General features: G+C 45.9%; 7 protein-coding genes across 7 annotated transcripts; 1 reads left to right on the top strand and 6 right to left on the bottom strand.

Moving 5' to 3' along the window:
* Positions 1–150: 150 nt before the first annotated feature.
* Positions 151–1,924, bottom strand: N7487_003964 (cytochrome P450; the record flags this gene model as incomplete). The annotated part of the gene is made up of 6 exons (XM_056871711.1): positions 151–282; positions 342–642; positions 692–1,213; positions 1,268–1,392; positions 1,447–1,634; positions 1,693–1,924. The coding sequence occupies 6 exons, from the start codon at positions 1,922–1,924 to the stop codon at positions 151–153; spliced, it is 1,500 nt and encodes a 499-aa protein (XP_056729431.1).
* A 3,295-nt stretch (positions 1,925–5,219) lies between these two features.
* Positions 5,220–6,604, top strand: N7487_003963 (putative integral membrane protein Pth11-like; the record flags this gene model as incomplete). The annotated part of the gene is made up of 6 exons (XM_056871710.1): positions 5,220–5,355; positions 5,408–5,427; positions 5,480–5,516; positions 5,572–5,639; positions 5,694–6,064; positions 6,121–6,604. 6 exons carry the CDS (start codon positions 5,220–5,222, stop codon positions 6,602–6,604), a joined length of 1,116 nt encoding a protein of 371 aa, XP_056729430.1.
* Positions 6,605–6,990: 386 nt separating this feature from the next.
* Positions 6,991–7,782, bottom strand: N7487_003962 (sulfotransferase family protein; the record flags this gene model as incomplete). Its single annotated transcript, XM_056871709.1, has 1 exon — positions 6,991–7,782. One exon carries the CDS (start codon positions 7,780–7,782, stop codon positions 6,991–6,993), a length of 792 nt encoding a protein of 263 aa, XP_056729429.1.
* A 2,737-nt stretch (positions 7,783–10,519) lies between these two features.
* On the bottom strand, positions 10,520–11,259 carry N7487_003961 (uncharacterized protein; the record flags this gene model as incomplete). Its single annotated transcript, XM_056871708.1, has 3 exons — positions 10,520–10,562; positions 10,607–10,881; positions 10,993–11,259. 3 exons carry the CDS (start codon positions 11,257–11,259, stop codon positions 10,520–10,522), a joined length of 585 nt encoding a protein of 194 aa, XP_056729428.1.
* Positions 11,260–14,312: 3,053 nt separating this feature from the next.
* Positions 14,313–16,410, bottom strand: N7487_003960 (stress-regulated transcription factor RPN4; the record flags this gene model as incomplete). Its single annotated transcript, XM_056871707.1, has 4 exons — positions 14,313–14,374; positions 14,449–15,058; positions 15,118–15,521; positions 15,588–16,410. 4 exons carry the CDS (start codon positions 16,408–16,410, stop codon positions 14,313–14,315), a joined length of 1,899 nt encoding a protein of 632 aa, XP_056729427.1.
* Positions 16,411–22,559: 6,149 nt separating this feature from the next.
* On the bottom strand, positions 22,560–23,009 carry N7487_003959 (uncharacterized protein; the record flags this gene model as incomplete). The annotated part of the gene is made up of 1 exon (XM_056871706.1): positions 22,560–23,009. One exon carries the CDS (start codon positions 23,007–23,009, stop codon positions 22,560–22,562), a length of 450 nt encoding a protein of 149 aa, XP_056729426.1.
* Positions 23,010–24,850: 1,841 nt separating this feature from the next.
* N7487_003958 (histone H4) lies at positions 24,851–25,279 on the bottom strand (the record flags this gene model as incomplete). Its single annotated transcript, XM_056871705.1, has 3 exons — positions 24,851–24,876; positions 24,932–25,207; positions 25,270–25,279. 3 exons carry the CDS (start codon positions 25,277–25,279, stop codon positions 24,851–24,853), a joined length of 312 nt encoding a protein of 103 aa, XP_056729425.1.
* Between the last annotated feature and the right edge of the window lie 267 nt (positions 25,280–25,546).

The raw sequence follows: 25,546 nt of genomic DNA, 5'->3' as shown, positions 1-25,546 counted from the left end.
TTGCTGAGGGGGCTACATGTAATAGAGGGAGAAAACTGAGAAACGAAGATTTTTGAGATAAACCCTATGCAATTTAGAATGCGTCTTCTACCGGGATTATCTGTAGATCGAGTTCGACAATAATCATTCCCTCCAAAGCGCATCAAGCTGTCACTCAGCCTTCACCTCTGCCCGCGGAGAAATAGTCAACCACACGTCTCTCCAGTAGCCAATCCCACCTTTGACCATGAACTTAGCCCCAGGTTTACCCTGTACAGTCTGTGGTCTGTACTGACGGAAGAACTAAACGTCACATTAGCAGCCACTTCAATAAATTGTAGGAAAGTCGGAAAAGAACTCACCTGCAAAGGGCCCTTAAACAACTCCATCATAGCAATATCCCTCCCCAAACAAACACGCGACCCATACCCAAACGAAAAGTTATACTTGTTATACAACTTCGCCCTCTCAACATCCAGCCACCTCTCAGGCTTAAACTCCTCGGCATCATACCCATAAAGCTTCGGATCCCGATGCACAAGGTACGGGTTACAGGTAATCTCCGTACCCGCCGGCGCAAAACGACCATACAGATCAAGTCCCGGCTCAGGGACATAGCGGGGGGAAGATATTCGGCGCAGACGGACACAGACGCATAGTCTCCTTCACACAGCCAACATAGTAAGGCAGGTGCTCTAGCACCTCATCGTACTGAGGCATATCTGAGATAAGGCCCTTACGGACAGCGTTATCAATTTCTTCCATCATACGCTTGTACGCCCCCGGGTGGGTTAGGAGGAACTGCACCATGGCCTGGAAGGCGGTGCCTGTTGTGTCAGCGCCAGCGAGGAGGACGAGCAGGACTTCCGCGCGGATGTACTCCAGATCAAGGGGTTTGCCGTCTTCGGTAAGAGCGTCGAGGAATGTCTGGAGCAGGTCTGTGCGATCTGATTTCCTGCCGTCTTGGATGTCTTTAATGCGTTGATCGATGAGGCGGTCGCGGAAGCGCATTAGCACGCCAATTCCGGAGTTATCTTCTGGCTTGGCGACGAGGTACTTTTTCAGGAAGGTAGTTTTTATCCATGAGGTGAAGGGGTGTAGGCGGGCTAGGAGGCCGAAGGCTGGGAGGCCGTCGTGGAAGCCTTGGATTAGGCCGCCGATATCTTCGCCTTTTTCGATGAAACCGAAGGGCTCGCCGAAGCCGATTTCGCTGATGATGTCGTAGGCCATGTAGCTGTTTGTATTGTTAGTTGGGGGGTTTGTTTCATTCGGCTTGTGTGCTGCTTACACTGCCCACCAGGCGAAGTCAAAGGCTTCGCCGCTCTTTGCGAACTTTTCATTTAGTTTAGTGGTCCACGCATTGATGCGCGCATCAAGTAGTGGCTCCATTTTTTTGATGTTGCTGAAGCTGTACTGCGTTGGGGGTCAGTTTTTGATATCTGCAAATGAACTCGTACATCGTCGTACCGGTCCGGCAACATGTTTTCTGAACACGGCATGGGTCTTGTGGGACCTCATGTTGAACAGAGACTCGGTCTCGCCAAAACTTCCAGTGATATAGTGTCCGGTCTTGTCTGCATTGCGGTGGTAGACTTCCGGAAGCTTTTCATGATCGCTGACCAACAACAATGTTGGGGTAATGCGAACAACAGGGCCTGAGGGAATTTACTTGTTAGAAATCATATCCCTGTTGGAGATAGGGTCAAGACCAACCATATTTCTGAGCAAGCGCATAAACAGTTGGTACCTCGGTCTCCTGTAGATTATGCCATGCGATCCAGAGACGAGTTACAGAGCCCCAGAAGGGGCCGGGGAACTTTGCAAGCGGACTGAAGAAGCGATAATAGATAATTTGCCAGCTAAACTTGAGCGCGACATAGGCCACAAGACCCAAGATGACATTGGTCACCGTCACCAGTGACAGGACATTTTCCGCAAGACCCATGGCAGATTTAGAGATGCTGGTACATGGAAGGTGAAAACGCGTCTATTTGACTGAGAGGGGGAAATAGCCCCTCAAGAACTAAAGAACCACAAATTACCGTTCGCATTAAACACGATATCCATTGTAGTAAGAGCCAGAAGGCCATTGGCCAAAGAGCATTGGCCAAGGGGCTATGTCGAGCGAACAGCACCCGCGAGCACGCAGTGTTTCCCTGAGGATTGTGCAAGCCTAGACCAAGCTAGGTCTAAACGGTTGAAGATATTCTCAGCATGTGGCATCTCACTGCATCTGGCCTTCCCCCTTTGTGCTAGTCCTTGCGCTAAGCGCATTGGTGAATTGCAGAGGCATTGCGACTCCGCTTGCTCATTCAGCATCGCAGCCTTGTGGTTGGTCCACCGCTACGCATATCCCTATCAAATACCGACTCCATCGTAGCATAGCTGCCTAAAGTAGTAACGATTTTCTGAATATGGAGAAAGACGTTGCCAGCTGTCAAAGGGGGCCGTGCGGGTTCGGCACGCTCCGTCAGGAAAAGGCGCCCGTTGCCCACGAATATTTTGGGACAGTGGTCAGCACAGGATATCAGATGCTTGTGAGTTCCTTGCCGAGTGCGAGACAAAGCCTCTGGGGTTCTCAGGCCTCATTTGCGCAGGGCCAGACGCACAACGAAGTACTCCGTACATACCTCGCACTAAGACTGTGGAGCGGGAGGCTGGCGTTCTCCACTATGGAATAACCAGTGCTTCTCACTGGTCTCTGTATGTGAAGCTGCAGGTGATGACGGCCCAGCCCTCGTGCGAGAGTGTTATGAACCCGCATGCATATGCCGAGTGCGTTCCCTTGAAATCGATGTGGGAAAGGAATCAGGATATCCAATACAAGAAGGGTCACTTATGCGGCTTGAGAGGTCTTTTTGAACCTGGCCTATTTTTGAAAGTGTTTTGTTTAGATATTCTTCCCCTTGTTGGTGTTGCAGGTAGAACCCCTGGAATAGTTCGGTGGTGAAAACGACGTCGCAATTGTGCAAAATGACTTCCGAGGGTTTCTAGTGGATGAAGAACTTTTGACTAATAAGTATCTTTTATATGATATTCTCATATTAAAGATACAAAGAGCCCAAACCCCAACATTTATTTTTTTCTCAGCCTTGTACGGAGTACATGTTATTCTGTTTGCGAAAGGTGAAAGGACTTTAGTTACCTAGGTAGCTAATAGGTATTAGGTTTAATAAGAAATATCAAGTACACTCAAAATAATAGAACACCTAACTTCTACATACAATCTTTATAGTACTCCGTATGGTGTTCTTTGATGTGCTTCTCACACTTTTATATTAATTATTTAGAAGTAACCTTAGTTTAGAACAATCTACGGAGTGGTTTTACTTATATTATATATTAATATTCTAATAATTTTTGGCTAGCTCGAAGATTGAGGGAAATGAATGGTATGGATTATGTGCCTTTGTACCTTTTGTACGGTGTGTCCATACAAAAGGTACCTAATCTCCGGTGTGAATTATCGTTGGGACGCACCAACACAGGTGTGTTAGGCGCTTGGCATAAGCCGTGAAGCGTTAGGACTCCGATGAGAGCCTTGAAACAAGTTAGCCTCCGACTTTTGATTCTCCACTAGTTTTCCCCCCAAAAAGAAGATAAAAAGAAGAAAAACAGGTTTTTTTTATGAGACAGACCAAGCCCCAGTGATCACCTGCTACTAATATTCAACAACGTGTTGTATATTATACTTTTCAATCCTTAATGGTTTGGAAGCAATAGCATACTTCTAGTCTCGAAGATTCTTTGCGGAAAGGGGGCGTGATATGTAATATTTGCACGGCGTACGGAGTATCAAAGTTCCATTCCCTCGTACTTTGTGCATTCTCACAAATATGCAGTGCAGAATTTTACTCCCCTCATATCACATATATGCACAGACTTCCAAATCATCTGCAGTGTAGCCAATCTCGCTTACCAAGGCGTCGCAATAGGTGGCCCACTCTCTAGGACGGCTCGGGAGGCAAATGGAGTCATGGAGATCGGTGGGCTGCATGGCGAATGCCCTCCAGTCTGTGCATCACGGGCAAGGCACCGTCCATTACTCCGTACTCCATATATACTTCGTAAGTGAGCGCATTGACAGAAGCTTTTGAGGTTTTGAAACGTGCAGATCGTTCAGCTCCCCTCTCGAGAGTATAATCTAATATTTAGCAGGATTCATCATAAATTTCTCAAGTAGTTCCGTGGGTTTTCTAGTCACTTCGATTCAATTTTATTTTGTCCGTTGGATTAGAGTTATCGATTTACTCCGTATAACGTATCCAACCTAGATCATATTAAAATATTAGGATCACCATCGGGCATCTTGATGAGCATGATAATAAAAATAAATTAGATCTCTCCACTGGGAATCTTCCGAGACCCACGGACTCTTTTTCACTTTCGCTCTCTCGAATCATCTTTCTTGTTTTTCTTACTTTGTTGTTGTTTATAAGTAATAGTTCAACTTGGCAATGCATTTTCCAATGGTTATAAATTCATAATGATCGTCCTCGAGACGTCGAATGTGTCCACCAACGACTAGGCCCCCCTACTCGAGCCAATCCCATCCCGATCTTCAGGTGGATATCTTTAGTGCTAAAACACAATGGCTCCTTGTTCCCGGAACAGGGTCCCAATGAACAGGGATTGGGACTTGTTTGTCAAAGAATGATATATCCAACGGTTGCACCTCGACAATCGGAGATGACATTTCGGTGTTTGAGTGGCAAATCATAGGGCCCGCCCCAGGCTCTTCGTAGTTTTCTCTGGATAAGGTGAAACTGGAGCCCTCTACATAAACGGTGGGCTTATTTTAGCATGCATGGATCACCAAAGGTCTCGAGTGGTAGACATAGTCTCGTCTATCTCGTGTTGCCGTAAAAACGAAGGCCGTGCAAATCCCGACCATGTTTTCTTTTTTTCTTTGTCAACGGTCTTTTTGATGGTATACAGTGGATCTCAGGGACTACTAGATCCATGCACGATGCGCATATCTGGTGTGCGCAGTCATTTTATTCCCTAGTCCCAGGGGCATCTGAGATAAAATATCCTTATAAATTGTAGGCCGGGGTACCAAGGCCATTCTTCTTGATGTTTTTCAATGATACTTAAGTGATATTGATCCTCCATTCTCCATGGTATGGACATGTGGAACGACCCCCTATGCCATTCATTTAAACTAATTCCTTCTTTTATGTCAATTTACGGTCTTTCCTCTCTTTTTATTTCTATTTGATCCCTCCATATTTCTCGTCATGGCTGTTACCAATGGTTCTCAAGGCCCTGTAGTCGTGGGCATCTGTGTGGCATTTGCCGCCTTGACCTTCGTTGTTTTGGTCCTTCGTCTCTTTGCGCGCATTTATGTTTTGGGTCAAATGGGCGTTGATGACTGTAAGTGGATTATGCTTGATCTATTTTACCAACACTATACTGACATCTTCAGACCTTATTGTTGGCGCTTGTGTAGGCAAAATGGTCTCCATAATCAAACAATGGTTATAACTAATGGAAACAGGCACTGTCTTGGTCATTTATTGCTGTCACACTTGTCGGTATGTTCCACTTTTTGCTTCCTACGGCTATCTGCAGAAGGCTAATATTATTTAGCGGTCAAACATGGACTTGGGCAACATATTGAATATGTTGACCAGACCGGCATGGTCAATTATGCTTTTGTAAGGATACAGATCCCGACCTTATACAGTATTAAACTTCTAACCTCTCCCCAGGCCGTCTGGCTGAGCTCAATGTTCTATCTTGCAACACTTGGATTCATCAAAACTTCGGTGCTATGGTTCTATACTCGCCTCGGAGATCGCTACCTCACTCGTCTATCCTGGGTTATGATGGGAGTTATTATTGCCCAAGCCACCTCATTCGTTCTCGTGGCTGCATTCCAATGTCAACCCATTAGCATGGCCTGGACTGGCACTGGACCCGGAAAATGCGTCGACATCAACCTTTTCTATCTGTGCAACGCCGCCCTGAACATTGTCACCGATCTCTTAACTTATACCTTGCCCATCAAGGTCATTCTCCATCTCCAGATGCCTCGGAAGCAGAAGCTTGTCCTGGCCTTTATCCTCTGTCTTGGTCTTTTGTGAGTGTAACCCAGTACTTCCACCTAGACGCTTTCTAATGGATTACCCTCTACAGCGCTTGCATCTCCTCGATCATCCGAATCACTTACATCCCTACTATGCTTAGCTCGAAGGACTCCACGTACGCCATCAGCGGTGCCATGTACTGGACAGTAATCGAAACCAACGTCGGCATCTTTGCTGCCTCAATCCCATCATTCAAGGCAATCGCCTCCCGCTTCCTGCCACGTTTCATCGGCGAGTACAGCAGTGGGAAGAAATATGGCCCTTGGTCAAGCAACAACAATAACAACAACACTTCCCCGCGGTATCCATCTGGATTCGCCAAGGTCAGGGATCCCAACAGCCTCACTATGATCACAGTCAACGGCAAGGAGGATATTCCCATGGGTACCAATATTGGCACGGCCAGCAACTCCAGCGAGGAGCGCATTATTCCTCAAGGCAAGATCTTCGCACACACGGAGATCGAAACTACCTTCGAACGAAATGATTATGGAAGCGAGAGTCTGCCGTCACTCGAGCGGGCTCATCAATGATTTCGGATTTACGCTTATGAATTTCAAGGTTTGCGGCTGTGCATAGAATCTTACATGTAAGTATAATATTTGGACAATGTATTTCGGTTTCATATCTTCTATAAGATATTCCAAAGGAAATAGATGACATAAATCTCGTGTGTAAATGGCTATGTAAGTGACTGTATATAAATCAATCTATCTGGCTTGTTCGTAATGAGTCTTTAACTGATGCTCCACCCTGATATAAACAAACGTCGTCCAAGGCATGCAAGTCGCTGGAGTGTTGAAGTTCAACGACACCAAAAGGTTTCCGAAACCCCTCCAAATTCACAATACCAATCTCCGCAACCAGATAATCACCTCTCATCTTCCACTGACACTATACAGTGCATCTCACTCCCGTCTCACCTCCACACGCGAAAAGCCGCCACCCCGACACCAATCACACCAAAAATGCAAGCCCAGTGTGTAAGGCCCCTCCGTAAATGATGATTTACAGACCTCTCAATGGCCTCTGAATCATTGATTCGCGGGAATGGCACACCAACCGGAACCTCCACACCCAGAGCCTCACACAACGGCCCCCACCCATCCTTGACATCAAAGAAAACCAACCTATCCTCAGGTACAACCTCCTTCAACCAAGCAATATGACTTGCATAAGTCTCCCTCCCATGCTGACCCGCAACACCACCATAAAGCCCCTCCCAGAGAGCTGCAAGCAAATATCCATACGGGATAAAATGCCTCATCCCGTCCAGCGGGAGGAGGACAGCACGCGCAAACCAAACACCCGTCAAACTCTGCACATAGAGCATACTCTTCTCCCATGAGATAGGGTCACGAGTTGTACAGATGACCTTGGCGTCCGGGAACAGCTCCATGAGTTCCGGGATGAGCTCGGAGCCTGGGGAGTCGGTGATGGCAACGTAGCCGGCCAATCGGCGGCGCAGGAGTGTGAGCATCTTTTCCCGACTTGTGCTGTCGTCCTTTTTGAGCCAGTTTTGTAGAATTGGCATCCAGCTTTTTATCTCTGTTGGTGGACCTCTCGATATTTGCGTGCCGCAGTGGTACACCGGTCCGTGCAGGAGGGTTTCTAACGCTTGGCTGAATGATGAGGTTCCTGTGCGTGGTAATCCGGCGCCGATGACTTGGATTTGGGCGCCCGGTTGTGGGACAGAGGCCTTTTGGCCCATTTTTTTTTTTCTGTATAGGTGGTTTGTTTTGGGTTGGGGGTGATGTTGGTTGGAGGTTGGTTTCAGGTTGGCCGAATGACCCTCTTTTTTTCTTCTTTTCTTTTTCCACTCGGCGTTGGCTATTTTGCTTGCTTAAAAATACCCGGGCCCATGAAGGTAAGGGGTTTTATTTATGCTGAAAATATGAACAAGTTTTTAGCAGTTTTATGTTTCTTTGGTGGATATAAATGCCAGATAGGAGACTCCGGCTATTGGGGGATTTCCGCCCCCACTTTGGAGATCTTCCCCTCTCCATTATGATCGGTGACCAGTCGGGGTTTTAGATTTGCACAGTCTTGTTTTTGAGCAATCGAATCAGGGGTATGAGGCCCAGGGTGTGATACTGTAGGTACTGGTAGTAGCCAAGCACATGGATCAAGTACTTCAACTGTGTCTAGGTGTTGTTGGTAGAGCTATATAGTTGGTGGCCTGAGGCAGTATCCAGTTGCACCACAGCATGAGAACGGAGCAGGGTTTGTGTGGCTCGTTGCTAACTATGGCGAGGTATTAGATCGAGGGGAGTCTGTGTATTCTTGGTAAAAACGGTAGTATCCAATTAAATAGAGTACATGTGAGTTATAATTAATATTGAAGTTAGGGCTATTATCAGACTTGAAAATATTGGAAGTGTTCATGTCAGTGATTTAACAGGATATCGCCATGTTCTTCGCTGTGCAGATATTGAAATATCTGACGTACGGACGTGACTCACCATCAAACACTAACATTATACCTAAATGCCCCTAGATCATACGTAGCGGGTATATATATATTCAATACAACTGTATGTAAAAGGTAAGTAATCACTCGTGGACTAAAGTAATAAGGGGGATAAAACAAATAAACCAACAAGTAGGAACACCAACGACTTAAGTGCCATAGAGTATAGTTACAATATGGAATATACGATACCACAAATGTAGCAGAGTATGTTCATGGGCAGGTGTATTCAAGTACCATGTCCGAGAATAGCAAAAAAAAAAAAAAAGATAGACATAGCATGTCCTGGTTTCGATCCAGGGTCCTATTGTAATTGTTAGTTTGATGTTTTTGGTTGAATTTGGTTGCGGTGAAACGTACCTCCGGGTTATGAGCCCGGCGCTCTTCCCCTGAGCTAACATGCTGATGGGTTATGTTTCTGGACAATTCTGGAATCTATAACTCTATACATCTAAGTATGTTTCCAGATTGAGCCTTTCAAATTGCCACTTATGTAGTAATAATAATAATTGTTTAGCTAAATATAAAAGCGAAAAGTTAAATGAGTCATCCTAGTCTAATTAAGCGGCAGTGCCCAGGTAAAACCACAACTTAGTCAGCCATTTATGGAAGTGGAGTTCGCGATCTAAAATCGTAGAAAATGATCTTAACACGTTTACTAACTAGTAAATTTGTAGCTAGTTATCTTATGGCTTCATATTATTTACTATATATAGTATCACTTAAAATGTATTCTTTTAAAGCAAGTTATATATCACTAGACTAAAGCATTTTCCACCAATCAGCATGTTAGCTCAGGGGAAGAGCGCCGGGCTCATAACCCGGAGGTACGTTTCACCGCAACCAAATTCAACCAAAAACATCAAACTAACAATTACAATAGGACCCTGGATCGAAACCAGGACATGCTATGTCTATCTTTTTTTTTTTTTTTTTTTTACTTCGTTATCAGCATCATCGTGAAGCCCATAATTTTTGGGGGAATTCAATAGACTCCCCTAAATTGCAAGTCTCACAGCCCCCTTTACACCGCTAACTTAACATACTCATCATTAAAATCGCTTAGTTACCACGCCCAAGTCATTGTATGCCAGGCCCTCTGCACTGTGATTTAATCCCCTCGAGATGGAATATTAGCGCTACAAGGGCGATATAAAGGATGTGCGACACTCCTTTTGTACTGAAAAACCGAAATTGAACCCAATCAAATTCGTGGCTTTTGCGCAACTATTCTGGACTCTGGAACTTCTAGTCGGTATCACATCAAGTGTACCTATTTCTCCCCGGGGGATCACTATTCGGTCTATTCAAAGACCTAGTAACAAACCAACGTCTCTTGAACCCCTGGCTTTCCAGGGTAGAATAGCCTTCCAGAATGTCCACGAGTGTGTTCATTTTTCGTAAATTGCACTCTCCAGTCGCTTTTAGCCAGCAATGAAAATCCCCGTGGCTATCTTGACCGCGGATAGAAACCCCCAAGCGGGTAGCAGGATCTGTTTTTAAAGCAGAAAGGGCATAAGCGTGTGGGTGTGGGGTCGAGGTTAGATGATACTGGAGAATGATTTCGTTGCCGTTACGGATATCAAGTCCAAGCGTTTGTGAAACAGTGAACCTGAAACTACCGGCTCTGACTTCAGTTTGATGATTTCCATGGTTTCCGGAGTGCAATACAACAAGAGCCTTGGCCCCTTTGAGGTATTCTTGAGCCATGCTGGCTTTCTTTTTACCCCAGGTGTCCTGTGCCTTAAGGATACGATCTTTGTGAAGATCCCACCAGTAATTTCTGATCCCCGGATCAGACGAGTTTCGTATGTCGTTGAATGCATCCCTAGTTTGTTCCGCCCATGCCCGAATAACTAAATCCTTAGATGCGAGGTATTGCTGAAAGGTTGATCTACCGCCAATTGCGTCAGCAATAGCTTTGTTCTCTCGGGTATCTGTGAAGCCTTACCATAATGGCAATGCAACATTGAGATGGTTACCCGACCACATAGCGTTTGTGTTCTTTGGCAACCAGGAGCCTAGATGAAGGGAAGTCAGTGTTTGGAATACTAGGCACATCCACATCTCTGCTAGGTTGAGAACTAGCTGCGTCTGAGTGGAAGATGGGGGATCGAGGATGGCCAGAGTGACAAAGGCTGATTTCATATCAACGGCAGAGCCCCACACCGAGTAGTGCAGTCCCATATTCTTCGAACGGTGCCGGGGATCTTTGTGTTTCTCGATTCTCAGACACAGCACACATGCTTGTCCGACGTAAAGCCAAAATCGTTTCGTCGTTTCATCTTCTCTCCATAGAATGTGAAGGTAGATTCCGGCTTCTTTTTTCGTTTCTGGGTCCTATCCAATTTCCAAGAGACTAGGAGAGATCATTAGCAACTTGTCTCTAAATTGTCAAGGTCAAAAATACCTGGTCAGATCAAATTTTCCTTGTTCACAAATGTCCTTTACAGCTGGACTCAAGCTGTCTTCGAGTATTTTAGCAATGTTGTACTCCTCGAGCACCGAGGAATATCTTTCGCTCATTTCGAGGCGCACATTTGAAATAAGGTGCTCCAGAATGGAGGTCCGATCGACGGGTCCTAGATTCGGGGTCTCAATCCCACTGCCGGCCACCTCACTCCAGTTTCGTCGTTTGGCAGTTGGAAATTCATCTGTTGCTGATCTCTGTGAGAGGCGGTCATTTTTCGATACATATGACGCTTGAATTATGGCCATCGGAGGTTTGGGTGAATCATGAGACGGCGGCTCTTCAGTCAGCACAACGATGAAGAAAAGTATTAGAATGATAGGGTACACACTTCACGATGATTATCAATTTGATCAAGATCATTCATGGGCGTTGATTTTGTAGGGCGTGAGAAACTCATGTACCCTCCACTTCGTCCCCCATGAGATTTCCTTTTGCAGTAAAGGACCGTATGACCCAGACCGCCGCATCGATTGCAAAATTTGCAGAGACATTGATCGTATCCCTCCACTAGGCATCTGCAATCTCTGTATCCCGTAGACATTTTAGGGTCTCGAAAAATATAGAGGAATAGATACCTCAAGCCACTAGAATGAGATTGTGTGGTTCAAGTTGAAGTAGGTAGAGGAAAGAACCGATGCCCCGAAAAGGGAAAAGATGGAGGATACGATGAGGCCGTATGTCAATAATTATTTTGGTTAATGTTGAGAATGGTGTATCAGGGTCGAGAATCGACTGAAAGAGCAGCAAGAGCTCTGAAATGTCCGCAGATCACCAGGCAGCGACAGGGCATGAGGACGTCAAGTTGGTATTTGATAGGCACTACAAGAACAGTATTAGTCAAATGGCGGGGAAGAGCCTAGAAGTTGAGGTAGCTTGATGTCGACACCAGATGCATGGCGACAAACGTGACAACAAACGCGATAACAAACGCGATAAGGGTCAAAACAGTTGTTTGAATGGGTAGATGCTCAGGTCCAAGCCCGAGAGAGGAGTTGCAGACTCAGAGTTGTAGTGACATTGGAAGATACCCAAGACCACACCGAACTGTGTGATGCTTAGTGCAAGACTATGGAACCTACTACTGGCGAGCAAAATGGGGCCACACTCTCCGAAAGGGGACTTTGATCTTTCTCTTCATATCGGCCTCACCTGAGGCCGCATGGTTTCATAGTTGTCCAGAGCCGGCTGGAATGTGTTTATATGTGGGGTCATATAAACGCCCGTGTCATCAGATCGGAATCTGCAGGAGTCGACTACGCACTTGCATGATATGGGGTATGGGGTGATACTTTTGAAGTCACATAGGAAAGGTTAGCAGTTTGAGAAAAGATGATACGATGTTAGTACTAGGGGTATTTCGGTATATGTTTGTTATGATTGATTTGCTCTAACGTTGCCGAGCTGTACAGACTATAGAGTGATCACGATAGTGCATCACGTTTTACATCTCATATGACTTCCTCGATGACCATGCAAGGGATATATAGTACACCAACGGAGTATTTTGCAATCGCAAAGCAACAACCAGAAAGAGCGACTAGAAAAAAGCCAATTAAAAGAAGCTAGAACCGCTCATCCATCACACCATACGAAATAATCACATGTGCAAGAACTCGATCATCGGCTTCAAAAAAGAGAAGTTCCCCAGCCACACATCCACCATCGTCCCACCTCCCCACCTTCCCCCACTCCAATACCTATATAGGTACAACGAGCGTATTACAAGACCCACAGCTATTAAGCCATGGACCCACCGATGTACAGTCTATCACTTGTTATTGTCTATCATTAATTTAAGGGTGTACAACGTAAATGTTAAATATTGTACAATATTTACGGTGGCTTATTTAGTACGACATGGTAAAAGCTAGAATAAATACCAACCTAACTTCAGATAAGGCTAGTATTTTTTTTTCCTTTTTTTAAAAAATACACACAACCTTGAATAGAAGCTAATTGCTATTGATGACGCTGACGATCAAAACAATGACCGCAACATTCATACCGGGTCAAAGATCGGGGATGAAGGATAAAGACCCCGGAGACACATGGGTACCAATCCCCCATTATGCAAAACCATATAAGCAACTCCGTTACATGGAACTGAACAAGGATGAGATCCTGAACTTGGTACTGAACATTGTACTATTATTGACAACTACGTCGACACTCCCACTCAAACCAAGATCCCATAAAACCCTATCCAAACAATCACAGCACCGGGTACCGGGATGCTGGTAACTAAATTGCTTATCAGGCCGGAGTGTGGATGAGCTTGGGTTTGCTCCAAGGGTTTCTTGATGGGTTTACGCAATCATGGGATCATACTCTTGGCACAACTTGCACTTCTTCGCTGCGATATTGATTGTACAAGATATTAATGGTTAATTGTCATTGTTGATGCAATGCGGAGTACAGAGCACAGAGCATAATATGCGACCAGGGCGAATCGGGACTCGTCCGTGGAGATGTTAAATTAATTTATTGCGATACAAATACACACTATATAATTGTACAATTGTACAATTATTCAATGACCTTGGTCATAGTGGGTATTTTTGTCAACTAATTATTCTACAATGTACGAGATACATTCTAAACAAATGTACCTATGATTGTGTTACACATAACTAACACATACATAGTGCACTGAGGGATCGGCGCTGAGCACCTTTTGAAGATGGCTGACATAAGTGGACATAAATATGCAGGTGTGATGTAGGTGGGTGCGAGGGATTCGATTCTATCCCTCGATTGTTTCAGACGAAGAGGAGTGTTTCACCGTTCCCAGTGTTATTGTGGAGTGGAGAGTGGAGTGTGAAGTGGAAAGTGATAGATCATTTCCAAATGAATTCATGTCATATCCAAAAGCTAATATACATTTTTTTGGAGGAATGTACTATATAGTACAAGAGGGACACACTGTACTAGAGTCAAAAATGCAGCAACACCATGTACAACAGAAATGTACAACACCAAAACCGTTTGTTTTTCCCAGACCCAAAAAGCCATAGACAGAAAATAGAGGGAAAAAAAGCCAAAAAAAACCAAGAAAGAAACACACCAACCAATGCTAATAGGGGCTTGCGCATGGAAAACAAAATCATCAACGTAAAATCATACACATAATAAATAAAAATCGGGATCCGAATAGTAATACAGAGAGTTCATGAGGATCATGAGGATTAGGGAACTATGTCGTCATGATGACGAAGCCCCGGATTTTTGGTGGACCTAAGTGGGTCCACCTATGACGTTCGGCATGCCGATCCGGTAGACTATGACGTGGAAGGCGCTCTCAGTCTCTTCTCCTGCGCTGCTTGCCTGGCCAGTCGATTTCGGGATGAACCACACGCATGTCTGTAATTAATGTAATTAGCGTATGATCAACTTAAGGGGTAAAAAGCAAAGAAAAGAAAATAATCGAAACTTACGTCTTGTCAGAGCATCGTTTCGGCTGAAGGTCTTGTCCTCGTTACAGATGTGACAGCGCACCTTCTGCTTCCCGGCAGTGTGGATCGTATGCTCGTGCCGTGTAAGATCGTAAGGCCGAGAAAAGATAGAGTTGCATGCTTTGCCTGTAGACGGGTTGATGCGTTCGCACTTGTGCGGGCCAGCCTGGGAGTTGCGGAGCGAGGTGTCGCGGCTGACAAGGTGGCCGCCCGGTGTTGTTTGCCGGTGTGCCTCGCGCTTGTGTCGCTGGAGTCTGGAGGGAGAGTCGAAGCGGTCGGAACAGTTGTGATAGGTGCAAGTGTAGGTGCCTGCATCCGAAGATGTGTTGGCGGGACGGGGAATACCCTCGGTAATCGACATATTCATTTGGCTTGGAGGCGAGCTCTCGGTAGATGATTCCACTGCTGGAAGCGAAGGGAACTCGGTACTCTGCTGCAAGAGGTTACTCTGAGGGCGATGCATCTGAGGTTCGGAAAATGCGAATTGTGGCTGGGCCATGCTGGGTACCGAATATTGAGGGAAAGCTTCCATCGGTCGCATTGAGCCATTATTGTGTCGCAAGCCAAGCGCATCACCCAGGTTGAAATCAGCCTGGCCTGGGGGAAACACAGAGGGGGCATGGCATCATCGTTGTCTTGGAAATCCAAGACTGCATCCTTGGGGGACATAGTCTTGATATCTCCAGTGTTTGAGGTCTGGCCCATGTTCATTCCGTTCATAGCGTTCTGCCCCATAGGCATGCTGGTAGCCATCTGAGGCTGCTGGAGAGTGTTGTTACCCATGTCACCGGCAAATGGAGAAGAGGCACGGAAAGGTGAGCGATCCCGTTGGTTGGCAGGCGATTGCGAACGAGCAGATAGATGTCCTTGGTTGGCAGCTTGCAGGCGATCGGCAATAAAATTGCGTGGGTTGAGGTGCTGTTGTCCCATCGACTTGGATACCTGGGGCGCAGCCATCATGGTGGGGTTGTATAATTCGTCTTGGTATATATCGGAAATGGTTCTGTTCAGCTTGGGGACTCCAATTGACATGGCACCATTGGCGCTATTATATTCTGGAGGTGCGTCGAGACGTAAGTATTGGTCCATCCACGTATCAATATCAGGAATTCGATTCTCACCATTGGTCATCGACTTGGATGCGTCGTCGAGTTCGTCGAGGGTAGTTTGCGGAGTCACCGGCGAGTTATGGCTCATTGTTGACACCGAAGGAGCCAGTGAGTAGTCGTTCTGAATTTGCTGCGGAGGTGACTGCTTCTGTTGATCCATGATCGCTTTTCTCATAGCAGACTCGGCCTCGGCGTTGTGACCATCTTGGGAGGAGGGATCGAAACTTTGGAAGGGAGTCGCAAGGAATGAATTCTGAATAGGAGTTTGCACCGGGGTTGGCAGCGGCTTGTTGGCGCTGTTGGAACGGCGGTGGTAGTTGTTGGGTGCCAATCCCGAGGGGGCTGAGCGCGAGGATGCCGAAGGCGAAGATCTCTTTTGTACACCGGCGTATGGGATGCGCGCGGGGCTCAACAACTGCAGGTTGCTGTCCCAACCCTGGTTACCGGCGAGAGGCTGTTGCACCAGCATCGGCGTATAATATTGCTGGGGATATTGAGGCAAGTAGTGCGAAGGTGAATTGGAACCCTGAATGTCGTACGACGGGTTATATGAAGGCGCCGGGGTCATCGAAGGAGCCCCGAAAGACTGACAGTCAGACGTCTGCGGGTAAGAAGTCGAGAAGGTCGGAGAGGAGAAAGTAGGCGAGGAAGGTGCGGAAGATGGCGGGGAGAGCTGTACACTGGGGTGGCACTGGAACGGTGATTGCAAACGAGATTGATCGTAGTGCAAAGCGTTCTCGGAATAGAAATCAGGTGGGTACTGGTCGTCTTGTATGATGATGTCCTCTGAGTTGTATGGATCGGTGATGAGACCCTTACGTGGGTACATAAGCATTATGTTATCACGGTGTTGGGGGACGTCAGAGAAAGTGGGTAGGTTTCGCCACCGGGGAAAGGCGAGCTTTTATAGAACCCGACGGTACAAAATCCGATTAAGATTTCCTGATCAATTGTGGCCGTGCTTTTGTAGAAGTCTGGATTGGAGACTTTGGTTCAAATCTTCAGGTAGCGAAGAGTCTGGAAACGTCGGGAGGCTGATCGAATGAATTATAAGAGGGCTGGAACTTTAATGAGGTTGACTGTGGTTGGTATGAGTTTGGTTCTGGAGAATGACTCGACCGGAGGAAGAGCAAATCTTACTTGATATGATGATCTCAAGAGTCAGAGTTGTTTTGGGTATGAGTAATAAAGTTGAAAGAGGTCGGGAGGACTGGAGTTAATAAAGAGCGCTCCAGGACTCTGTACTTAGATGACCTCACACTAGCTCGGCCTCTCCGAACAAGAATTTACCGTATTGACCATTTTAGTGTATTTGGCGTATTTAACGTAATTATTATTTTTTATATTTTTTGATTGTACCCAAGTTCAACGCTAGTCCAAATTGGGATAGGATTCGTATAACCACATACCACAATTTTACCGAGTTCCACTGATCTGACCTGGGGATCTTCTTTCACTCGTTTCCCTCGTGAAGTTGTGGCTTACAGGATACACAAAAGCCACAAGGATCCACCATACCTAATATTCTATGTGATTGGGCTTTTTTGGGTGTCAATGGTAATTGTTTAAGATCTACATTAGTAAATATTTTCGAAAAAAGGTTTATTGAGAATTCCGGGCAAAGGATTCAGCCAAGGTTTACAGTACATCGCTTAGAAAAGAAAAGGAAGGGGAAAAAATTAGATTAAAAATTAAAAAATTCCGTCGCATCGTCTAGAACTAGCTCCGATTTGCACTCGGGTGACCAGGGCCAAAATTAGGAAAAATGGGGGTGGAGATGCCGAGGAAATACCCTTAAGGCTGAGCCACACCTAGTTTGTTTTTGTGCACATTTCGCATGCTAAATTTCTGGTCCGTTGGGAATTGGTAATTCGGCCTGGTCTACTATCTCCGGTGAGTCAGAAGTCACTAGAATCTCTACAAACGTGGAATTGAAACCCGGAGAGTTGTTCAGCCGAGATATATTTTATTATTTTATATTATTATCATTCGTCCATACTTTCTTTATGTACACTAGCCATATCGAGATTGGGCCATGTGGCTGGTGCCCAATGGTTCGGGTCGGCCGTCCCAACGTTCCTTCCTGCACAACATGGGGAAAGCCTGCAGAGCACATTCTTCTTGTTCCTTGGTACTCGGAACCAATTATTCTAAGACTCGAATACTCAAGATTGTGGCTGTGGAGTAATTGTCTCTCAATTGTCTTCCGATGGTCTTGGTGTTGTTTGTTGTCTTGGGATTGTCTTGCAATATCTCCCCACTACGCGCCAATCGGCGGGTTCCGCTCGGCCGTAGTTCGACAGACGCGATAGTCAGCTGACCATGCATCTAATGGCATGATAAGCTGAAGTAGGACACGGTCCATGGATCTTGTTTGTGTATAGGAACTTGATGACCAGCTGACCCCAGATCTTAGAGTCACCACGAGATTTTTTTATTTTTTTATTTTATTTTTTTATTATCTTAAGCGAAGGGCTGTCGTGTATGCTTTCCATGTCTTAGACTTGTTCTCAGATGCAAGTAAGCGCTTGCCTCTACATGACTTAGCTCTTAGCATACATAGGCTCGGCGGGAAATGCCCAATTTGGTTTATCATTGTTACTTTGTAGGCTACACAAGAATCTTATGCGCAAGGTTCTAAGATCATGGTCACATGGTCTCTTTGTTGTGGGCTGATTGCCTTAATTTTCTGGTTTGCATTGTTCGATGACTCGATGACTCAATCACATGTGAATCATATGTTTTCCCCTTTGACTCAGAAAGTGTTGGGAATTAGGTTGGAATATTAAATTGGATACGGAGTATTGATGTTGATTTTGGTATTTTCAGATTTTCCCAGCGCTCGGATCCCTAGATGTACAGATTAGCTAAATTATTAGCGCGGGCTTTGTGGCACGCGGAACACCAGAAGTAGCATGGTAAGAATGCCATGTACTGAGAATTACATTCGAAATTTTCTGTTTTAGCGTTGTCACTATTCAACCGTGCATATGCATTAATGGTTTGGACGCTAAATGCCAGGGTATCAGATCCTAGATCAAGGGCCTCCGAACTGACCAGCATCGGCAAACCCCGACTTTCCAGCTTAGATCTTCTTTAGGCGCAAAACTCAAAGGCAGCAACAATAGTCTAACTAACAGGTGCCATGTGACCTCTTAAAGATCTACCTTTGAAATCCACTAGCGCAACATATATCCGACCGGCATATTTTCGGAGGTTAAATTATTTTCTCGGTTTACAAACGCCAAATCGGGTCCGGGGTCTGCCGTGCTTACCGAACAGTCTGGCCCATATCCGAGTGATCTCCCTTTTTCCGAAGAGGGACCCGGAAATATCTTGGCAGATTCCTCAAGGGCACCCCAAAACGTGGCCCCTACAGAGTCCGGGGAAGTGGCAAACCACCCTCAGCTGATCCAAGTATCTAGATCCAATGGCCCACTCAGATATACATAGTCGGATACGTAGATCTGAGAGGTGGATTCGTCTACCGAAGACACCCTTATTTACAACGTACATAAACCACCTTCTCGGTTGGGCAGGTGTCAACATAGAGGGCCCCTGCATAAGGATTTAGAAAAGACAAGTAGAAAAATTTTCACCGGCATCTAATCCCGATCAAAAGAAAAAAACCCTATGTCAGCACTTTAAATTCCGGGTTCTCGGCGATGGGACTGCGAGATTGTCATGCAGGATCATTTTTAGTAACAGCCTAATGCACAGTGAAAATTCTTTTCAATGTAAATGATTGGTTGTGACAGCTAGGGCTGCACAGCCACTTCTCGGTAATCCCCGTCACGCCGTTCATGTTGCCGGTTTAACCTGTTACCATACGGCACTTGGAACAGCCACGATCTGCAGGTAATCGTATTCGGTATTTCTGGTATGTTCCAGAAGGAATTTTCGTGGCTTGTGCATGCCGCTAGGGCTGCATTCAGTAAAGCGTTTGTGTTTTTATTCTTCTGGAAGCTTTCTATTTTCGTTCCGGAATGCCGGCCTCCGGGCATCACCGACACCGTCGGAGGACCATGCTCCTGCTTTCAAATTCGTATTCGACGTGTATTCTTTTAAATTTTTTTGGGCTTTGCGCATCTTTGTTGTGGTTGATTATTGATTATCCCGATGTTCGTCATTTATTCCCCGAGGATTACCAACACTGACTGATTGTTCTGACTCACACCTTGGCGATTTCGAAAAGCTATCACGTGTCTGTATAGACGAGGCTAGCCGCGTATGCACATACTATGCGCTTCGTCATTTTGAGTCAAGGAAATATAGAAAGGAGACTCCAAGGACCTTTGTTAGGAAAATAATTGTGGCTTAGCAGCTCACGACAGCAAGGGATGGCAAATTCCTTACTTAGTTGCCTATGTACACGTGTATTCTAGAATTTTAGAAGCTAGCCACGATCGATTTCTCTATTCCGGAATGCCACATGTCTCTGATAGTGTAATAATAATAATTATGTTTCGTTCGTATCTGGTACCTGTACCGTATAGCGTTGGAACCCAGGAGCCTATCAATGACCAGGCACACCATAAGCCAGCCTCCAGATGAATTGCTTGTGATAGCCCTTCTGACAGACCATTGAAATATCCTAGCCGATTGCCCCTTGGGGTATACATGAACAACGTCTATATATTTGAGTATAGAGACCACCAGGCCGGTACCTACAAGTAGCTATAGAGTCGATCTTGTACCATATTTGTTCGTGACACAAGGATATGTAGTTGCATTGACATTCTCTGAGCCATAACCAATAGAAAGTACGCAACCATGTTAAGCTGGATGCCACGGATAGCAATGAGCCTATATGTTTGGATCATAGGATGCCGGCTTGAAACCGAGGCGGCAAGCTGCAAGGCATGGGTATTTCCTGAATAGGAAAGAGAAGGTAAATCCTAGATATGGTGGCGTCCAGTCGCAATCAAGTTTGATCCCTACAGGTGATGGCTTCGAGTACGGAGTTCCTATGAACGGGTTTCCCGAGGTATTATACCGGCTTATCACAGAAACACATTTCGGTAGTAACAGAGATGGTTACCAACGTACTATCTGACAATGATGTTAAGGCTCTTCAAGTAGAACCTATCATATCCAAGGCAATTAAGATTCTCCGTAAAACAGACCCTTCAAATCAAAATATTTTTTTGTCAATGTATACCTGGTCGTTTAATTAAGAGCTTGAGCTCACCACAAGAGTGTCTCGTGAGTTAGGGTTACTATAATAAATGGCTTTCTTTGGTGTACAATAAGGTGTTGTATCCTGATTTTGACTTCCCTTGATGTAGGCAAATGAAGACTGATATTTCAACATTCCAGCATGTTAGCTCAGGGGAAGAGCGCCGGGCTCATAACCCGGAGGTACGTTTCACCGCAACCAGTTTAACCCACAAACATCAAACTAACAATTACAATAGGACCCTGGATCGAAACCAGGACATGCTATGTCTATCTTTTTTTTCTTCTTTTTTTCTCTCTTTCTTTCTTTCTTTTTTATTGCCCGCTTTCTTAACAATTTAGCAATTTAACAATTTGATCCATCTGCGTGAAGGAATTTCGAGCAAAGAGATGTGGTCGTAGAGCTCGTTGGCGCTTGTGCTGTTGTGCAATAGAACTTACACCTAGAATCTCCTATTGCAGTTTTTATGTGTCACATGCCATCAGGGTGCAATATTTGAAGGCTCAGTCCCTTGCGGCGCTTGGTTCGGTTCAGCGCCAGACGAGTCAACACGTAGACTGGTTTCCAGTGGCATTATGTCGAGTTATTCGTAAATATTGCTGCGGATTCTGCTCCCGTGCAGTTGAGCATGATTCCTTCATGATTATTTTCAGTGTTCCAGCAGGCCCATTCGGATTATTGGCTTACCACATGCCCTGTAAAATACCGAAGACCATATCCATGGATGTGTTCCCAAATAAGACTCCAGCACGTTGACCCAGTGTTCATCAACTGTTCGCGGTGTCGCTTTTGGCCAGGTTCCTCGCTATACCGCGTGGTTCATCTTTCAGTTCGTAACGATTAGGACTCATTTTATGGGGTATCGGGGCTTTCTATGGAGGGTATTCGGCAATAGTCGGTCGGGGAGACTGATAGATGTCTCACCGGGTGAGGGTTGACGGCGTGAGGAAACCAGGTCTCATCTGCTTCACTTGACGGGCGATTCGGAGGTCAGTGAGGTACCTAGGTACTAGCAATTTGACAGTCAGCATAGAGTCAAGCCGGTATTCACTTGTGTCTTTCTTTGCACTATGTGGTAATTGAGGAAGTCATGCTGGTCTTCGAATATCTCGTCAATCGTATCACCGTGGCCGGAATGACACCTCTGGTATCCTATCCCAGTCTCCCTTACCCTTGTCTGTACCATTACCCCATACCCTTTTGTTTCCTTGTTGTCTTCGGTCTGTGTAATGGTGTAAGCAGGTGTTTATGGTGGCGGGTGGTTGTTGCGGGATCAACCAAGTCAGTCTGGGTATCAAGCTGATGGTTTGGTCTTACACGCATATGCTCGCTCTGTTGTGTTATCTGCTATATATTTATCGGGATCGTTTTGTCACCTTCGAATCACCTTCGAATCACCTTCTGTTCCGTATAATAGCTGGTTATGTTTGTCGTTTGTGCAGTTTACTCGAGGTTGATCACCTACATAGTACTTCTCGACTACAACTACAGTTTTCTTGCAATACAGGGTGAATTATCGCAGCAGTCTTGTCTCGTTCGTATCAAATATCACGTCAGCTTTCCTGCTTTTTTGTCGGGGTTAACCTCGGAGTGAGTACCCCATTAAGTATCCTGCGGGTCCCAGTTCGGCATGCAAATTCCATAGCAATCCCAGTCTGCAGCCGTTCTGTTCATCATTGCCACGGTCAAGTCTGACGAAAATTGTGGGACAGGGCTCACCAGGGAATCTGGAAAAGACGCAGGTCTTGGTTCCTCTCCTGTTCCCGCCTCCGTTGGGTCCATATTTTGCGCTCCAGTTCTCAGGCTTATGAGGTTTTCCATAGTAATTCCCACTGCCAGGTCTCGTAGGTCTCAGTCACTTGAGGGTGTTGGGTTGTATATTTCATAGATCGCATGTGGGAACGCCCTCGCGTAGAGCGGCCGCGCCAGCTCTTTTGCCACGTTTTCCTTCGAGAGGACCTTGAGCCCGTGGATGAACATTCGATCAGTATGTGAAATGACAGGATATCCCATGCTGCTCCTGCATCTTCGGGCATGTGGGTAGACATTTCTTGGTTATCTCGGGCTTTTTCTCCATCTGGTTGCTGAGGGAGGTTTGTTGCTGGTGGAGGGAGTTCCACCTTGTAGTCCAGTGTGTACAGGTAGTCAATCACCCCCTTGACTAGTGTCGGCTTCTCGTGTAATATGACCCTGTTTGTAGCCGATTCCTGTGTTTGGTTGGCCGGTGTGAGCCTCTTGGGTCTTGTTCCCGCCATCTGGGTGTGTATCTCACTTCAAATCCACCATCGCAGAATTTAGCAAAGAACCTCGATCTTGGGCAAATGATGCACTTGTGCACAGCATTTTTTTCGCCTTCGCACACAATGGTGAAGTCGCTATATTTGGGGTCAGAGCGTAGGCTGCGGTATTGTTAGTGGTTTTGTCGTCCATGTGGCACATGATGCAGTACCTTGCGACACTTTGGGGAGACTCTCTGGTCTGTGTAGCTTTTGTTTCCATTGGCTGCTTTTTTGCTATCGTGGCGGAGTTATGGCGGATCTTGATGATGTTGGTACTTGGCTCTCTTTGGGTTTGTGACTCGGGTAGCAAGGGTGGTGGCCGTGATGAGAGTGATGAGATTGGTAGGACTGAGGGCGAGGGCAGTGTGGGGGATAATATAAGGGCAGACCAGGTACATTCAGGTCTGGGGTGTTTATCTGTCTTTTGACCTCGTACATTACGCGGTTTGTTTGTCACATGCCAGTGCTTTGGTCTGTCCTAGGGGGTTATGGGAAACTCGGCCATCCTTGGTCTCTGGTTTATTAGACATTGGGCTATCTTGATCTTGATATTTGGGGGTGTAATGGCGAAAGAGCGCTTCGGGTTATGAGAAGCGCCCTCGGGTCGGAGTGCCAAGAGATGTTGGACTTCCCTTTTCGGGGGTTCACATGTGTCTTCATATGACAAGCGGACAACGGGACTTCCACCACCTGCTCAGTGTTCAAAAAGGAAGGAGTATGATTCAATTTTAAACATAATTTTTCACTCTGACCCTGGTAATTTAGTAGAATATATGTGTTTACTTAGTTGTGGGTAGATCAGAATTGTTTGATATCGCCAAGTAAAGTTGAACTGCCGTTTTGGGTAGTTCAACTTCGACTTGTATTGTTTTGCTCACCACACCACGGTGGTGGTCTCTAGTGTTCTAATCTGGGCAGTTGGGTGAAATTCAAATGCTTCAGTTCCCTCCAGTGGTAAATTGTGTGAAATGTATACATTTTGACAAGTTGGGTGATGTTGCAGGCTAGTGCTAGAGCTAATATATATATTATTACACTACAGGTATATCCGCACTCACTATTTAAGCAACCCTCCACTAAAACACACCAAGCCAGTATGCCGTCTGAATAGACAAAAAAGAGAACTAGTGCACAAAGTAAAAACAAATTATAGTGGGACGAAGCTGATCTAGACACGCGTACAACGCACACCATGAAGCCATCTATGGATGTACTAAGGAAACCAACAACGTGACATAGGCTGATTAGATTGAATAGACATAATTTAATGAATAGGCATTACGGGTCAGTGGAATTGAGGTTTAATCAAATCCTATACATCAATCATGAGTTGATGATGAGCATGGGAATCTAGGCCTCAGGCAGTCAAAACAACGCGTCAAGCAACCGTAAACCGCGAAGACCACGCCACCGAACATGACAATGACCAAGCCATAAATACCAGCAATAGAATATCAAGATCGACAATATAACATAATAAAACAAACGGGCCAAGATACGAAACATCTACACGCCGAGGTATACGTATACTACTAGAAAGACCAAACAAGTCAAAATTATTTCAAGTTTTGAATGTATTCGTATCGGATCGCACTTAAGTGCTTGATCCCACCATGTCCATGGTGCCAGCCGTAATGTGGAGGCCGCTATGATACAGAAAAGCTCAGAAGCGCACACCATGGACGCGCAATAGTGGTAATCGAGTGTTATGAAAAGCAAACCCAGAGACCCATGACAGTTGTAGTAAAATAAATCAGAGAACACCCCAACGTCCCGTCGTACCGTGAACCAGCCCGGAAAAGAAAAGAACAAATGATTTAGCCACCGAAACCGTAGAGGGTACCTGAAGAGCAAGGTTAGAGACGGGTCATGCAATGGAGAAACACGTGGAAACTTACGGCCCTGGCGCTTGAGAGCATAGACAACGTCAAGAGAAGTGACAGTCTTGCGCTTGGCGTGCTCAGTGTAGGTGACAGCGTCACGGATGACACCCTCGAGGAAGGTCTTGAGGACACCACGGGTCTCCTCGTAGATCATAGCGGAGATACGCTTGACACCACCACGGCGTGCGAGACGACGGATAGCGGGCTTGGTGATTCCCTGAATGTTGTCACGCAAAATCTTGCGGTGACGCTTGGCACCACCTTTGCCGAGACCCTTTCCACCCTTGCCGCCTGAAATGAGACGCGTTAGAACGCGTTGCTTGAAGAAACAGAACTGTGGGGTAGTGACTTACGGCCAGACATATTGAATATGGATTAGAAGAAAAAGGGGGTTGTGGAGATGTTATGAAGAGGAGTTGGTAGTTGAGTGGTTGTCGATGAATTGATTGAAAAAGAGGGAAAGGAAACGGAAGTGGACAGAGGATATTTGTATGATACGGGAATGAGCGAAGACTGGGAAATCACGCGCTAGGGATCGTGTCCACCAATGAGAGCACAGGATCACAGACCAACCTTGATCTACCGGGTGACCCCAGAGTTGGAACGCCGACTTTGCCGTGGCCCATCTTT

This window comes from Penicillium crustosum (assembly GCF_028827405.1).
Source record: "Penicillium crustosum strain IBT 35664 chromosome Unknown utg000002l_segment0_segment0, whole genome shotgun sequence".
In the NCBI taxonomy this organism is placed as follows: domain Eukaryota; kingdom Fungi; phylum Ascomycota; class Eurotiomycetes; order Eurotiales; family Aspergillaceae; genus Penicillium; species Penicillium crustosum.
The sequence above is the reverse complement of the archived record's forward strand: the minus strand, read 5'-3'. Positions and strand labels throughout refer to the sequence as shown.